Here is a 13,640-nt window from a genome sequence, read left to right on the forward strand (position 1 = left end):
ATATATAGTTGGTGCTTTATAGGTCATGTTGCTGGATAATGGTATTCATGTGTGCAAAGTGACAAGGGAAAAAACCTGTGCTAGTATTTTGGATGGTGGTCTTTAATTGTTCTCTTGTAGGGAAACTCACGATTATAAGAAAAAGGCAACTGGGGATGGAAACTTCAGAAAAATAGCTTTTCTACCATCCTGGTTTGGGTGAATTCCACAAGGTGCCTTTGTTGTTATGGACACCACAAAGTATTAGGAAGAATCACTAGGGTTTTATCATTTCCTAAATCTCTCTAGAGATTCAAGCAAATAAGGACATACTAATGTCGATGCAGATATTCGCACGATCGGACTGGATGGCAGGTACTTGTAAAATAAGAGAGGACCGCCACAGTGACTTCGATATGGAGTGCCGAATGAGGAGGCTCTGGTGGTTAAAGCCAAATAGTGTTTTTAGAGAGAGCATATTTGTTTTTGGGGATTAGTGAGTCTTTTTATGCAGGGCTCCTTAGAGGTAGTCACTCGTGAGTGTTGCCAGATTATTTTGCCGTGTAGTGGGCTTGTAGCTGTGCAATAGCTATCTATGAGGCATTCTGCTATTAACCTTCACTAGATCTTTGTTGAGTGGGGCCTTGATTATTTATCTAGGCCTCAACTAAAAACCTTGATACTTGGATCATGGTTATGGAGAACTAGCACAAAGTAGAAGTTGAACTATCTTAAAAGCAGCCAAAGAAGCTTAAAAAAAAAAAGGGGGTGGGGTTTTTATGGTCATACTAGAGTAAAATGTTCTCATACTAGTGCAACTTATACTAGCAAGCTGCATGCAAAACAAGTGGAAGAGGAAACAATGTAGAAATCATGGCACCTTTTGATGCAAGTGAGGAGGCGAAGCAAGTAAATAGGATGGCAACTAGTTGTATGATAAAATTCTTGATTTAGGGGACTTAGTCTATGGTTATATATATATATATATATATATATATATATATATATATATAAGCCTATGGTATCCCATATTATTATGATGAATATATTGTATAGGTGTTTCATAAGTTTGAGTCTCATATTGAATATATATAAAATTGAGCTTTATAAATAATTTTATCAACCGTGGAGAGAGAGGAAATAACTCTTATTCCACCTATGTAATAAACTTATAGTTTTAATAAAAAAAAGTTACTTTCATTATTGTTATAGTTGTGTAACTCATAAACATTACAACTACTTAAAAAAATCATATGAAACAAATTCGAAAGGAAAAAAGAAGCGAAAAGTACATATACCTCCGCCCTCTCCTCAAACTATCAAACAATTTGTAATGTCTCTTCAAACTTTCAATTGAAACAATATCTCCCTTCAAACTATCAAAACATTGCAATGTACCCATTTTTTACAAAAAAAACATAATTTTTTCTTTTAAAAAAAAAAAAAAAAAAAAAAAAAAAAAAAAAAAAACCTAATGACCTGGTCTTTACCAAGTCGACGGCCACAATGGTTTTTTATTTTATTTTATTTTTTTTAATTTATAAGGCTTTTTTTTCTTCTGAGATTTTTAGGGGTATTTTGTCTTTTTGTGGGACAAAATGGGTAAATTGCAATTCTTTTAGTATTACATTTATATGTTTTAAACCATAATTAAATTTTGTTGAATTATTTAGTTATTTTGTTTAGTATTTTTAATCTTTTTTTTTCAACTCTATCTTTTAGTTAGCCCCTTGTGAACCAAAACCATGGCTCGAGCACTAATTTCAATGAACTCCAACTATAACTTAAACTAGTCATTTTGAGATGTACGATTAGCACTTCTATTAGTCGAGATAAATAGTATCAAAGCTAGTCTAATAATGTCAAAGGGGGTATGAGTTCACGAAATTGTGATATTCTAAATTGTAAGGGTATCTGTTAAATCCTACATTTGATGAGTAGATTGTAAAAGCACAATGAATGTTAAGCCCATTGCTAATTCATATTGATTATTGATTAATTATCTAATTTTATAAATAATTTTAGAAATCTCCATTGCTAATTCTTTGTTCTTTTATTGTATAGCAAGCATATATGACTAGTATTTTTTTGGGTTGTGATGGGCATTATAAATATGTTTGTTTTTGATATAAATTAAATTCATGCAAAAAAAAGATAACAAAAACACAAACTAAAAAACAGACATAATAGTTGAATCATATTACATGTCTCCTTTATATTCCTTTCTTTATCTTAAACATCTAAACAAAAAGAAAAGATTCCCTTTCCTTGTCCACTTCCTCTATAAACTCCTAATCATATACTGCTATACTTCCTTGCAACTTGCACGGGTGAGTAAATATCTGCTCTCTAACAATAAAATAAGAAAAATTGTCTCCAAAAATCTTGAGATTTGCCCCCCTGACAAGTGAAGGCCTAAGTTTGTAATTTTGACAATAAAATTGGAAGACTTGCCGTTGTCATATTCCTATGCCATACCATTAAAAACATGTCATGCGTTATCCATATCCATCTCTCACCATACCACATAGGAAATTGTGCCAATTTTTTTCCTCACTTGCCCACCAAATATATATATATATATATATATATATTAAAAATTAAAAATTAAAAAAAAAGGAAGGGGTAAGACAATTGTGGGGACACGGAGTGAATATCCACCTCCATAACCCTCTCTACAGGGGTGAATACATTGCAAGGGTGGATCATCTCATAAAAGGGGTGGAAGGAATGGCTTCTCACCTGCCCATTAGAGAGATGAGATTTAGATTTATTGACTTTTGATCTATTGATAATTTTAAAAGCCACATCACATTTAGAATGACTCTAAGAGAACTTTAGAAAAACTTAAAGCGTTACTCGTAGCCACCCCACCATTCCTTTTGTTTTGTTGAGATGGAACCATCCCACTTATCCCTATAACCTCCATAGGAGGTGGAGGGTGCATAGGACGGAGTATATATATATATATATATATATATATATATATATATATATATATATATATATATTTCTTATTAGTTTGATATGGAGAACATAACTGACAATTCTTTCATTAAACCTAGATGAAAATAATGACAAAAGTACTTATTTGTCACAATGCCAAAACTCGAACCTTTAATTATCACAATAGAAAATTCAAACCTTCATATCTCTTTTGAGCAATACAAAGGGAAAGGCTGGGGGAGGGGGAATCTAATCTAATCTAAAAGAGAAAACAGGGTACAATGTAGTGGGAATGCTTCCAAATTATTGATGGAAAGCGGCCGATTTTACAAACAAAATGTGCTCTTGCATTTGCTATGCAGTTGGCCCTTGTAGTTGACCAGGTTTTGAATTGAGGCAAGATGGAGTGCATATCTGCAAGAGGGCCAATCTGCCAGTCAGCAGTAATACAACTGAAAAAGTGTACTAACAAACAAGGTTAAAAGTTGCAGAAGGAGCTCTATGCCAGGCGATCATATAAATGAGAAGCTAATACTCTTGAATTTTAAACACACACCCATGTGATTTTTAATGATAGAGAAGGTATATTAGTTTTTCCAGAAAACAATAAACAATTTGCTCTTATATTATTAGAAACTGGTCAATATATCTCTCTTTTCCAAGGCCAACAAAAGTTGAGTCCTAGCAAAAATAGGAAACTCAGTCCAATAAAAAGTAATTTCCAGCTTCACCGTATACTTGGAAATACAAGCCGTCATTCAAAAAACTAAAGACCACCACCTTTCTCCTGAAGAGATGTCCCCAAGCTAAAACATCTACCCATACTCAACTGCTGTACAGACAAAACCGACGGCTACCAAAACGCCTTTCAAGAAAACCATAGCACTTGCAGAAGAAACTGCCACAAGAAAATCACCAACTTTCTTCCAAATGCACGCCATTACCATTGCTATACACACCATTTACTGATCCATTGGACGACTTAATTGCGCCTCCATTTTGGTGGATTTTCATCATCGAGTGTCCATTACTCATCGCACTAGTCAAGGGCTTCCTTACATGGCCATTGTCATGTAGGACAGTCTCTAAGCGTCCACATGCTGCTGCTATAAGTCCTGCAAACATGACCGACAAATAACATCAGCCGACATGATAGTTAATGATATATAAGAGAGTAGATGCTTCTATTAGTTGATGGAATACCAGAACCAATAATTATAGTTGCACTGATCGTTCGCAAGGAACACTTTCTTGTGCCCCTAAACACTCATGCATGAACAGAGACATGCCAACAGTTTGCACAAAGCAACCTTCCACGATATCGATAAGGTCAGTCCTAACTATAATAAATAACAAGAAATATCACTACAACAATCACTCAAACTGAGAATAGATTACCCATATAGTCGTGTTCTAAAGAAGTCTGCTCTAAATCACGACAACCTTATTGAATTCGAGGGGGGAAAAAAAAACAATAAGAAGGTAATTACTTGAGAAAACTACACTCATTGCCCTCAATCTATCACACAATTTGTAATACCCCCAATCTTTTAATTTGATTAATGTATCCTACTGATCTACCATTGGTTTCCATGACCCAAAATGAAAAAAAGGTACCTTGCATAATATAAAAAAACATTCCCAACATAGAAAAAAGGAAAAATAAATAAATAAATAAGGACAAACTTAAAAAAAAAACTAAAAGGCATCACTTTGGTCTATTATGAATTTTTTGCTCTTTTTTGTTTTTTTTTTTATTTTTTTATTTTTTTTTATATTCAGAATTGTCATTTTTCAGTATTTTTATGCCAGGTATTTTTGTCATATTGGAGGTGGAAGAGAGGCAATGCAACCTCAATGGTAGTAGATCAGTAGGGTACATTAACCAAATTGAAAGATTGGGGAGACATGGCAAATTTCATGGTAAATTGAGGGGAGTTAAGAGTAGTTTTTCCTAATTACTTCTATCCATCTGTTGCCTTAAAAACTTCATCCAATAAGTCATCATGCAAAATATATACATGGTATACAAACATATACAAAAAAATTACTGAAGAGATTACAATTGTTAGTGGAACACTTTCAAATGGACTCTACTAAAATTATTGAACCTAGAAGGAAATGAGGTTAGGATGCTTGCCTGATAAACAAATACTGAGAAAAAAAAGTACCATCCAAAGTGATAGATTACAAAATTAGGATCTGTATAAATACATGGCCCTAAAAGTTACAATGTCTGCATACATACTATTTAGAATGACTTCCTTTTAATGGTGAATGTTAAAAATAATATATAGATCAATGCATCATTAACATACTAGTAAATGGTTGACCTTTATTATCAGTCACCAACGTAACATCAAATAATTTGATAAGTTGTAGTTCTTGCAATGCATCAGCAATTGATTCCAAGGTGCCAATGAAATCAACAATTGGGTTTTAGAAGTACCTAAGAATAGTGCAGAAGGTTTTCCAGGTCTTGACTTAAACTCAGGATGGAACTGAACACCAACAAAGTATGGATGACTCGGCAACTCAACAATCTGCATTCATTACACCAATAAACTGCTCAAAATTACCGGAAACCAAACAATTGATAAAGTTGAAGAACTGATGAATCTTGCATTTGTTTCAACCCCATAAACTTAATGTTCATTGTATACATTATGACCTATCCTGCTACAAATACTTACCTCCATGCGCTGACCAGTTTCATCTCTGCCAACAAAGGACAGACCAACATTTTCAAGTTTTGATATCATATTTGGATTGACCTGTACAACATAAATAATTTTCAGTGACTACTTGGTCAAGATAGTACACACTATCATTTTTCCATAAAAAGCAGTGGTATGCATGCATGGATTATGTAGGACTATGGGCACATCACCTCATATCTATGCCGATGTCGCTCATCAACAAAACTTACATTGCCATACCTAAACATAAATTCAAATCATATTGCCAAGTTAGCTGAGTTGAGATGTTTGATGAGTATCCATAAATATAATCATGACATTCATCTCACAAGGTGTCACTATAAGTTCCTACATGGAGATAAATTGTACAGTATAAAACATATTAATCATCACTGTAGTATACCCCCAACGAAGTCTTGGAGGGTGAATGGTGGTATATGTTGTATGCATGTAAGCTTAAGTTGTACCAAGTCCTTACAGCTTTGCAGATATGCAATCGGTAACATTGAAGTAAGTCCTCCTTGATCCCAGCCGCATAGTACCACCCATATGAGTTTTTGAACCCTAATAAGTAGAACAGAGACTAGGTTAACCAGATAGAACATTGCTATTTGACACCAGCTTCATTAAGAAGTGTGCAAGAATAAATACCTCTGGCATAAATATTACACAAGGATTTGTAGTTTCAGGATCAAACTCCGTGCTGTTAGCGTCATGCAAACCAAGAACAGATCGTGCTAACTCAATAACAGCAATTTGCATTCCCAAACAAATCCCTAGGAATGGTACTTTTTTCTCTCGAGCATATTTTGCTGCAAGAATTTTCCCTTGCACTCCTCTATCACCGAATCCTCCTGGAACAAGAACACCATCAACACCCTGCAATGGAAGACTTTTTAGAAGATCAATGGGAAAAATAACTGCACATTAAATAAAGTGCAACCAATAGTCATTAAGAAAACAGAATATAATCTTAAGGCAATCACTCCTTGAAGAAGACTCACCTTTAAAAGATCCCATGCTGCTTTATAAACATCAGGGGCCTGCAAGCAGCAGAAGATAGCAGTCAATTTTTGTTTAACACATGATAAATAAATGAGTAAATCACACAACCTTCCTTCCCTTCAGATACCACAAAATGAAAAATACATCCCTTCTTGTTTCTGAGATAGCACTAACCTCACTTGTTAGGGTTATGAAACGAAAGACGTTAACAACAAATGTTGAGTAATGCTAAAACTACATTTTTATCCCACAATTATTTCATAATGCTTATGGGCAGTCCCAACCAACACTTGATTAGTTCTTGTTAAAAAAATTTCAAGGATTGGTTGAGGGTGTCACATCAACATTATGGAATAATTGTGGGATAAAATGTGGTTTATAGCAATTCTCACAAATGTTATGTTAATTTGTTACCCCTATATTGACTAATAGCATCTTTTTCTCTCTTTGACAACATTTTGGAGAACATGGTGAGAGATTCCGAGAGTGCAAATCTTCATCTTGAAGGATTTCCCACATTTTCAAAGAAAAATCAAGGAGGATAAAGCTCTAGTCAAGATATGTCAAATTAGATGCATCTCATGACCACCATTATTAATATGACTATACGACACTTCCCAACAACCAGAAAGCCAGATCAATTTGTCATTGACACTCAACCAACCTTTATTCCCTTTCTTTGATTAATCCATTACCCAACAAAAACCCAAATAACCACACAGGCTACCAGTTATTTTGATCCAAATCCCACCTACTATCAACACCCTTCACTAGAGAACCACTGTCCTGGTCACAGCAACAAATCATTCACCTCGCTAAATTAAATAGATGTTTTCAAGCTATCCATACAAAATTTATATGCTTAATGGATAAAAAGAATAAGAACGAAGATGAGGAAAATAACAGAAAAAATTGGGGAAATGAAATGAAAACAGACATGCAGAGGAGGGGGTTGTATTAGAGGTAAAAATAAAGAAAAATATAATGGGAGAATGGATGTGGCAGAAGCTCTTTCATTAGTATCCTTTTTTTTTTTTCTTTTTTTTTTTTCCTCCTTTGGTTGTTCAAATCTAAATATAGAGGGAGATCTTTCCCTGCTCTTTTTTCTCCTTCTAACCATGTGTTTCTCTTGTATACTTCATGTGCACCTGAATTGTATTTTACGCTTTTAATGATATCTCGATTACTTATAAAAAAAAATAGAGGGATCTTGAGAAGAAAAACAAGGATTGGCCTTAGATTTGCGCTCTGCATGTAAAACACAATGGTGAGACCAGTGGATTTCACACACAAGCATAGTCAGCTTTTTCTATTTTTTTTTTTCTCCCTTTCTCTTTGCACATAAATGTTTTTAATTGTTTCAAGGCTATTTCGAAACAAAAAGCATATTTGATGATGTGGCCTCTAACTTCCATCAGTGACGGAAAGTGCTAACCTAACATAAAAATATAATGAGTGGACTGTCAATTAAAAATAAGGAAGATGTCTGTGTCATTTCATTAAACCTCGAGGGACGGATGTGCAATCTATCCTAAATAAATATTATTACGGCAAGAAAAAAATGGTATCCACCTCTTTAGCAGTACTGTCTTCAAGGTCACCTGCCGCAATCCATTCTACAATAAGCTTCCGGTGGCAAGCGACAGAAGCATGCAAAAGAGCCTGAAACAAGAAGCTGGATAGTAAGATCTGATCTACCACAACGTTAAAAGCATGCAACATATGAAACATGTAATAATTGCTTTATATGTACAAAAAATTATGCATGACTTTTATATAGCACACGAAAATGTATATAGAAGAGATTTGTCTTTAACCCTTACAATCAGAGAACTAACACGTGTGTGTATGTGCATCTTGCCCACCTTCAAGTGGAGAATAGGAGCCTCCCCGATCTAACCCCAAGTTCCTCATTTTGAAAGGATAGCAAATGCCTAGACGCACCCACTTACATCATCACCTTATTTATAGGTGTAGATTGAAGGATAAAGTTGTCCAATTATAATTGGGGAGGATTAAAAAAAAAAACCCAAACAAAAACCTCTTCTCCACCTGGAGTGGGGAGGATAAAGAAAACCCATACAAAAACCTCTCCTCCACCTGGAGTGGGGAGGATAAGAAAACCTATACAAAAACAAACAGATCTGAAATAAGGACCAAGTGGGCTATTTCAAAATACGGTTCAATAGCTAATTGGTCCACACAATTTATATTCACAATGTTGCAGCTGCCATGACGAGAATGAATTGCATACATCATTCACTGAAATGGTGTATGTATCCAAGTTGAAATCTTCAACACAACCATACAAGGTGAAAAGGATAACTTAAAGGATAATTTAATCTTTCTTCTTTAGCAACTTCCGAAAATCAAAATCATGTGTCCTATTACCAACAAACTTCATGGGAGACAAGGGATTCTACCCTTAACAGAAACAAGTATTAAATAGAAAAGAAGGAAATATGGGTCACACCACAAAAGGCAAATTTGCACAAACACACATGCATATGTTGTGTGGCGCACACAAATGCGCACTAACAATTTGTTATTTCAAGCTGCATTAGTACTTAATCCAAGTTTGTAGTAAATGCAAATACAATTGCTCTACATCAATTAGGCTATAAGCAGAACTAAAATCACAGCATCTAAATGTAAGAGAAGTTCACTGGTGTTCTAAAAGAAGCATTTTGCATGCAAATAAAAAATGTCTTGATGATTAATGGAAATAGGATTTACATAGCCTCGAACAGTAAAACAACTTACCTTTAAAACAGAGAGGTAAGAATCTGAAAGGCCTGTGTATTTTCCAACCATAGCAATTCTAACCTGCAATATCAACGGCATTTACGAGCATTATTCTTCGGATTATACAGATAAATGGATATCAACACATGTATGAAAAGGCCTTTAACCTACAGGATCATGCAATGTGTCAAAAACTTTTGTCCTTGCAGTCCATTCCTTTAACTCAGGCTTCCTAGCAACACTGCAAATTATGGAAATGTTAATGGGCCGCTGGAAAACGAATGCCTCTTGAAGTAGCATAAACATTGTTGACACAGTTGAACCCTATAAAGGAGAGAGAGCAGATGCGGCAAAAGAAGCAAGAAATAGATTAAACAGAAAAAGAAAAAAAGAAGAGTGAGTTAGTAAAACAAACTCTAGAAGGTTCAGCCCTTTCAGGATTGCTTCATGTGCCTTCTGATCCTATTTGTGATGGTAGGGAAGAGAGAGAGACAAACAAAACATTTTCAATCCTTTCTGAGAAACAAGTATGAACATAAACAGTTTCAAAATTGATAACAATACTTACTTTTAATAGCAAAGGAACGTGCCATATGTTTGGGACATCATAGAGAGTAACAATGTTTTCCTCCTGTAAATAAGTCATCTCTGCTTAGAAATCATAACTAATGGTTTAGAGAAAGGCAAAGGAAAACATCACACAGTCAGAGACACACACAAACATGCATATTGGTATGTAAGTGATCATACTGGAACGTGGCAAAATTGGGCAAGTTTTCCCTTAACATTCTCGTCAAGTGCCTGTCAAGGACAAAATTATAAACTTGAGACTACTGCTGTTGCATGAAGTTCATGAAAGAGAAATAGAGGAAGGGAAAGAAAGAGACCTTTGTACTACGGCAAGCTAGAATATTTGGCGTCAACCCCAGTCCTCTAAGTCCCCGAACACTATGCTGGGTAGGCTTTGTTTTCTATTGAAAAATTGAGCACACTTCTAATTAAAGCCATCTTATTTTTTATCATACTAGACAACAAGATGTATAAGGCAATGCTTCAGTGCTATCCATATTCATGAAATATAAAACTACTATCACCACAAAAGTAAATGCAGCGTTGAATACCTGCTCACCAACAACATTGAGAACAGGGACAAGGCTGACGTGAATTAAGCAGAAATTACCAGAGCCTAATACAAGAAACGCTTGGGTGAAACCAGTTCACATAAATTAAAAAAAAAAAAAAAAAACAAAACAAAAATTACTTGCAAGAATCTCTAAAATAACATGGTGCATTCATTTTTCTTACCCACACGGTATGAAAATTGACCAAGCGCCTCAATAAATGGCATTGATTCAATGTCTCCTGCATAATACGCATTTATTTAAGCTTAATAATATAACTAGGGAATAGCTAGTCTTGATTCACACCAAAGATGTTAATGTACCTATAGTTCCACCCAATTCAATGACACAAACATCAGCTGGACCTTCTTGTCCATCCACTGGTATTTTTGCTACACGCTCTATCCACTCTTGAATGGCGTCTGTAATGTGTGGAACAACCTAGAGTAAAGCAAACATAGAAACAAAATTCAGGAACCATAAAGAATAATGAAAAGCTTTATTAGACAAGGAAAAAGGTTGAATAATGAAAAAGACCTGGACAGTCTTTCCAAGGTAATCGCCTCTTCTCTCCTTGTCAATAACGGACTGTTAATATCAACAGAAAAAATTAAGGACAGCAATAAGTCTATGGTATTTCAGACAAACTCAAGTTGGTAAACATGACTACAAACAGAAGTATAAATTTAGTATACCTGATATATTTTACCAGTTGTAATATTGTTGTCACGGGTTAACTTAATGTCCAGAAAACGTTCATAATTTCCAAGGTCAAGGTCCACCTTCAAAGGAAAAAGCAAGTCATTTTTTGTTTCTATAACAATAATAGATCGTACCCACCTTCTAAAAGACAAAACATAGTAATTGAAATATATATATATATATATATATATATATATGTGTGTGTGTGTGTGTGTGTGTGTGTGTGTAACGGATACGGATATGAGATAAGAACACAGATAACCCAAACAAATCAGTGAAAGTGTGGTTAAAAGTAGTGTCAGAACCATCTTCAGCTTGCAGTAATTATTCTATTCAGGAAAAGCTGACTTTTCTTGCACAAATACTCTCTCCACCTTATGTGAAAATAGACAAACAGAAAAAACAATCCATGAAGTCAATTTACCTCACCGCCATCGTCTAGGACAAATACCTCCCCATGCTCAAAAGGAGACATTGTCCCCGCATCTGTGTTCAGGTAAGGATCTGCATGTATGGAACAAATTTAAAATCATAATAAGAACAATACAAATTATGGTTTGAACCTATCCAAGCCAGCCCTACCGAACCCCACTTAGGTTTGGACCAACACAGGGTAAGGACACTTTTAATGACAAATAAAAGAGATGATGCTTATTACACGCTTGAATTAAATACCTTCTCAAGAATTTGGCATCCAAGATGGTATTTTAAAAATATGCACCATGACTTTAATAAGATAATGAAGGCATGGTTCTTAATGGTAAACAGGGCTTTGTTTGATAAATTTTTTTTCCTTCTCCCTTTTGTTTTCTCTTTTCAAAACAAAAACTTTAACAAACAACTCAAAACACAATACACACTCATAACTGCTTCTACCTTTATGTCACGTAGAATTCTTTTTTAACAAAAAAACACTCTAAAAAACATTAACAAACGGAATCATACCTTTTCTTGTACAGTAAGAAATTATACTGAACCTATAATGTCACATGGTTCATATTTGACCAACACCTAATTCATGAAAAATAATACCATGGTCGTGTGAAATTTTTTTCCATTTGCATTACAAAATTACCAATGTAGATATCTGGCAACAGAAGCTATGAATAATATTGCAAATGCTCAAGATGATTGCCCAGCTAATCCATTCATTAATTACTTTAGTAGCAACAACAACTAAAAAAACAACAACAACAAAAAAAGGGTAAAAACAAAGAAAAATACAAGATATTTTTTGATAAGTAAGATATCAAAATGCAAAATACAAGATATTTTTTGATACAAGATATTTTTTGATACAAGATATCAAAAATCCATTTAAAAAAAAAATCCAAAAATGCACCTGAAAAACCAAGAGAGAGAGAGAGAGAGAGCAAAATACCAATCTTAATGGAAGTAACACGAAGTCCACAGGCTTTAAGGAGGAGTCCAATACTGCTAGCAGTGACCCCTTTGCCTAGACCGCTAACTACGCCTCCCGTCACCAATACGTACTTCATTTTCGCTCTTTTATCTTCCTTCCACAAAAATCCAAGCTCTGATGGAACCAAACAACACACCACTATCAAAAATTTCTCAAAGCACAGCTTAAAAAAACTAGAGCACCAGAAGCACTAGTTACAGCAACCAACTAAGACCCAGGTCGTCTTTCTTCTCATAGAATCAAAGAATGTTTGCCACAACGTGAAAGAAGAAAGCACGAGTTTATACTACCAAAGAAAAAGTAGAATGAACGGAGACAAAAATGAGGAAAGCTAACCTTTTTCACAATGGCGGTCTTTACGAAAAGTTTGCCCCTTTTTTGCTTCTGGGATTTGCGGTGGCTTTCTGTGACGCTATCAAAGTCTTCTTTACAACAGAAAAAAGAACAAACGATAAAAAAAGATTAGAGCTCTCTCTTTCGATTAAGAAAGAATATATAAAGAAAAGATACACCCCGACCGAATAAATGAAATCGGAAAAACAGAAATAGATTTTGGCCGAAAAGATGCTCTTGTTTCGCCTCAAGTGTTGTTCTGTAGTATGAAACAACGCCTCATTGCTCACCTTTGTTTTTGTTTCGGTTTCACACTCTGCTCAAGGCGGCGGGTCTCTTCTATGCTGGCTCTATTTTCTTTTTCTTTTTCCTTTTTCTTTTTTCTTTTCTCCCTTTAAAAGAGCTCCAAAAAAAGCCTCTTCATGAGATTTTTTTTTTTCTTTTTAATTTCTGTCAAAAAGAAATAAGAAAAAGGTATGACAGAATATTTTGACTTCTTGTTTGTTGTTAGGGTTTCTAAATATTTTTCCTTATTTTTCTTCTTTTAAAAACGTGATGGGTATATTTATTTATTGACTTCTTAGAGTTTCTTGTAAAGGAAAAAAAGGATTAAAAAAAAAAAAGAAGATATTTTTCTTTTTTTTTCTAAAAAAAAAAAAAAAAAATAGGGCGGTGGCATATTTATTT

At 34.5% G+C, this 13,640-nt stretch overlaps 1 protein-coding gene across 4 annotated transcripts; it reads right to left on the reverse strand.

The window, feature by feature from the left end:
* Positions 1–3,011: 3,011 nt before the first annotated feature.
* On the reverse strand, positions 3,012–13,333 carry EMB2742 (CTP synthase family protein). Of its 4 annotated transcripts, none has more exons than XM_059597101.2 (24): positions 13,244–13,333; positions 12,957–13,045; positions 12,579–12,734; positions 11,622–11,701; positions 11,191–11,277; positions 11,033–11,083; positions 10,819–10,936; positions 10,680–10,736; positions 10,496–10,560; positions 10,262–10,345; positions 10,125–10,175; positions 9,943–10,005; positions 9,790–9,836; positions 9,546–9,615; positions 9,393–9,455; positions 8,202–8,291; positions 6,629–6,667; positions 6,276–6,503; positions 6,103–6,188; positions 5,816–5,864; positions 5,619–5,699; positions 5,375–5,468; positions 3,870–4,040; positions 3,012–3,339 (listed from the first exon to the last, which is right to left on the reverse strand). In XM_059597101.2, the coding sequence occupies exons 3-24, from the start codon at positions 12,694–12,696 to the stop codon at positions 3,185–3,187; spliced, it is 1,947 nt and encodes a 648-aa protein (XP_059453084.2). In that variant the 5' UTR covers positions 12,697–12,734; positions 12,957–13,045; positions 13,244–13,333; the 3' UTR covers positions 3,012–3,184. The 4 variants fall into 4 exon arrangements, with proteins under 4 accessions (XP_059453084.2, XP_059453085.2, XP_059453086.2 ...); XM_059597102.2 differs by having other exon boundaries at positions 12,957–13,042; positions 13,244–13,327; XM_059597103.2 differs by lacking the exon at positions 13,244–13,333 and adding an exon at positions 13,139–13,230.
* Between the last annotated feature and the right edge of the window lie 307 nt (positions 13,334–13,640).

This window comes from Corylus avellana, chromosome 7 (genome assembly GCF_965113065.1).
Source record: "Corylus avellana chromosome 7, dhCorAvel1.hap1.2, whole genome shotgun sequence".
NCBI lineage: Eukaryota > Viridiplantae > Streptophyta > Magnoliopsida > Fagales > Betulaceae > Corylus > Corylus avellana.

Excerpts from the sequence above, each read along its gene's own strand:
- EMB2742 (XM_059597101.2), bottom strand. The coding sequence starts at position 12,696 with ATGAAGTACGTATTGGTGACGGGAGGCGTAGTTAGCGGTCTAGGCAAA. Across the intron at positions 9,837-9,942 it reads ACGTTCCTTTGCTATTAAAA|GATCAGAAGGCACATGAAGC; the intron begins GTAAGTATTGTT and ends CATCACAAATAG. Across the intron at positions 6,189-6,275 it reads GTGTAATATTTATGCCAGAG|GGTTCAAAAACTCATATGGG; the intron begins GTATTTATTCTT and ends TCTACTTATTAG.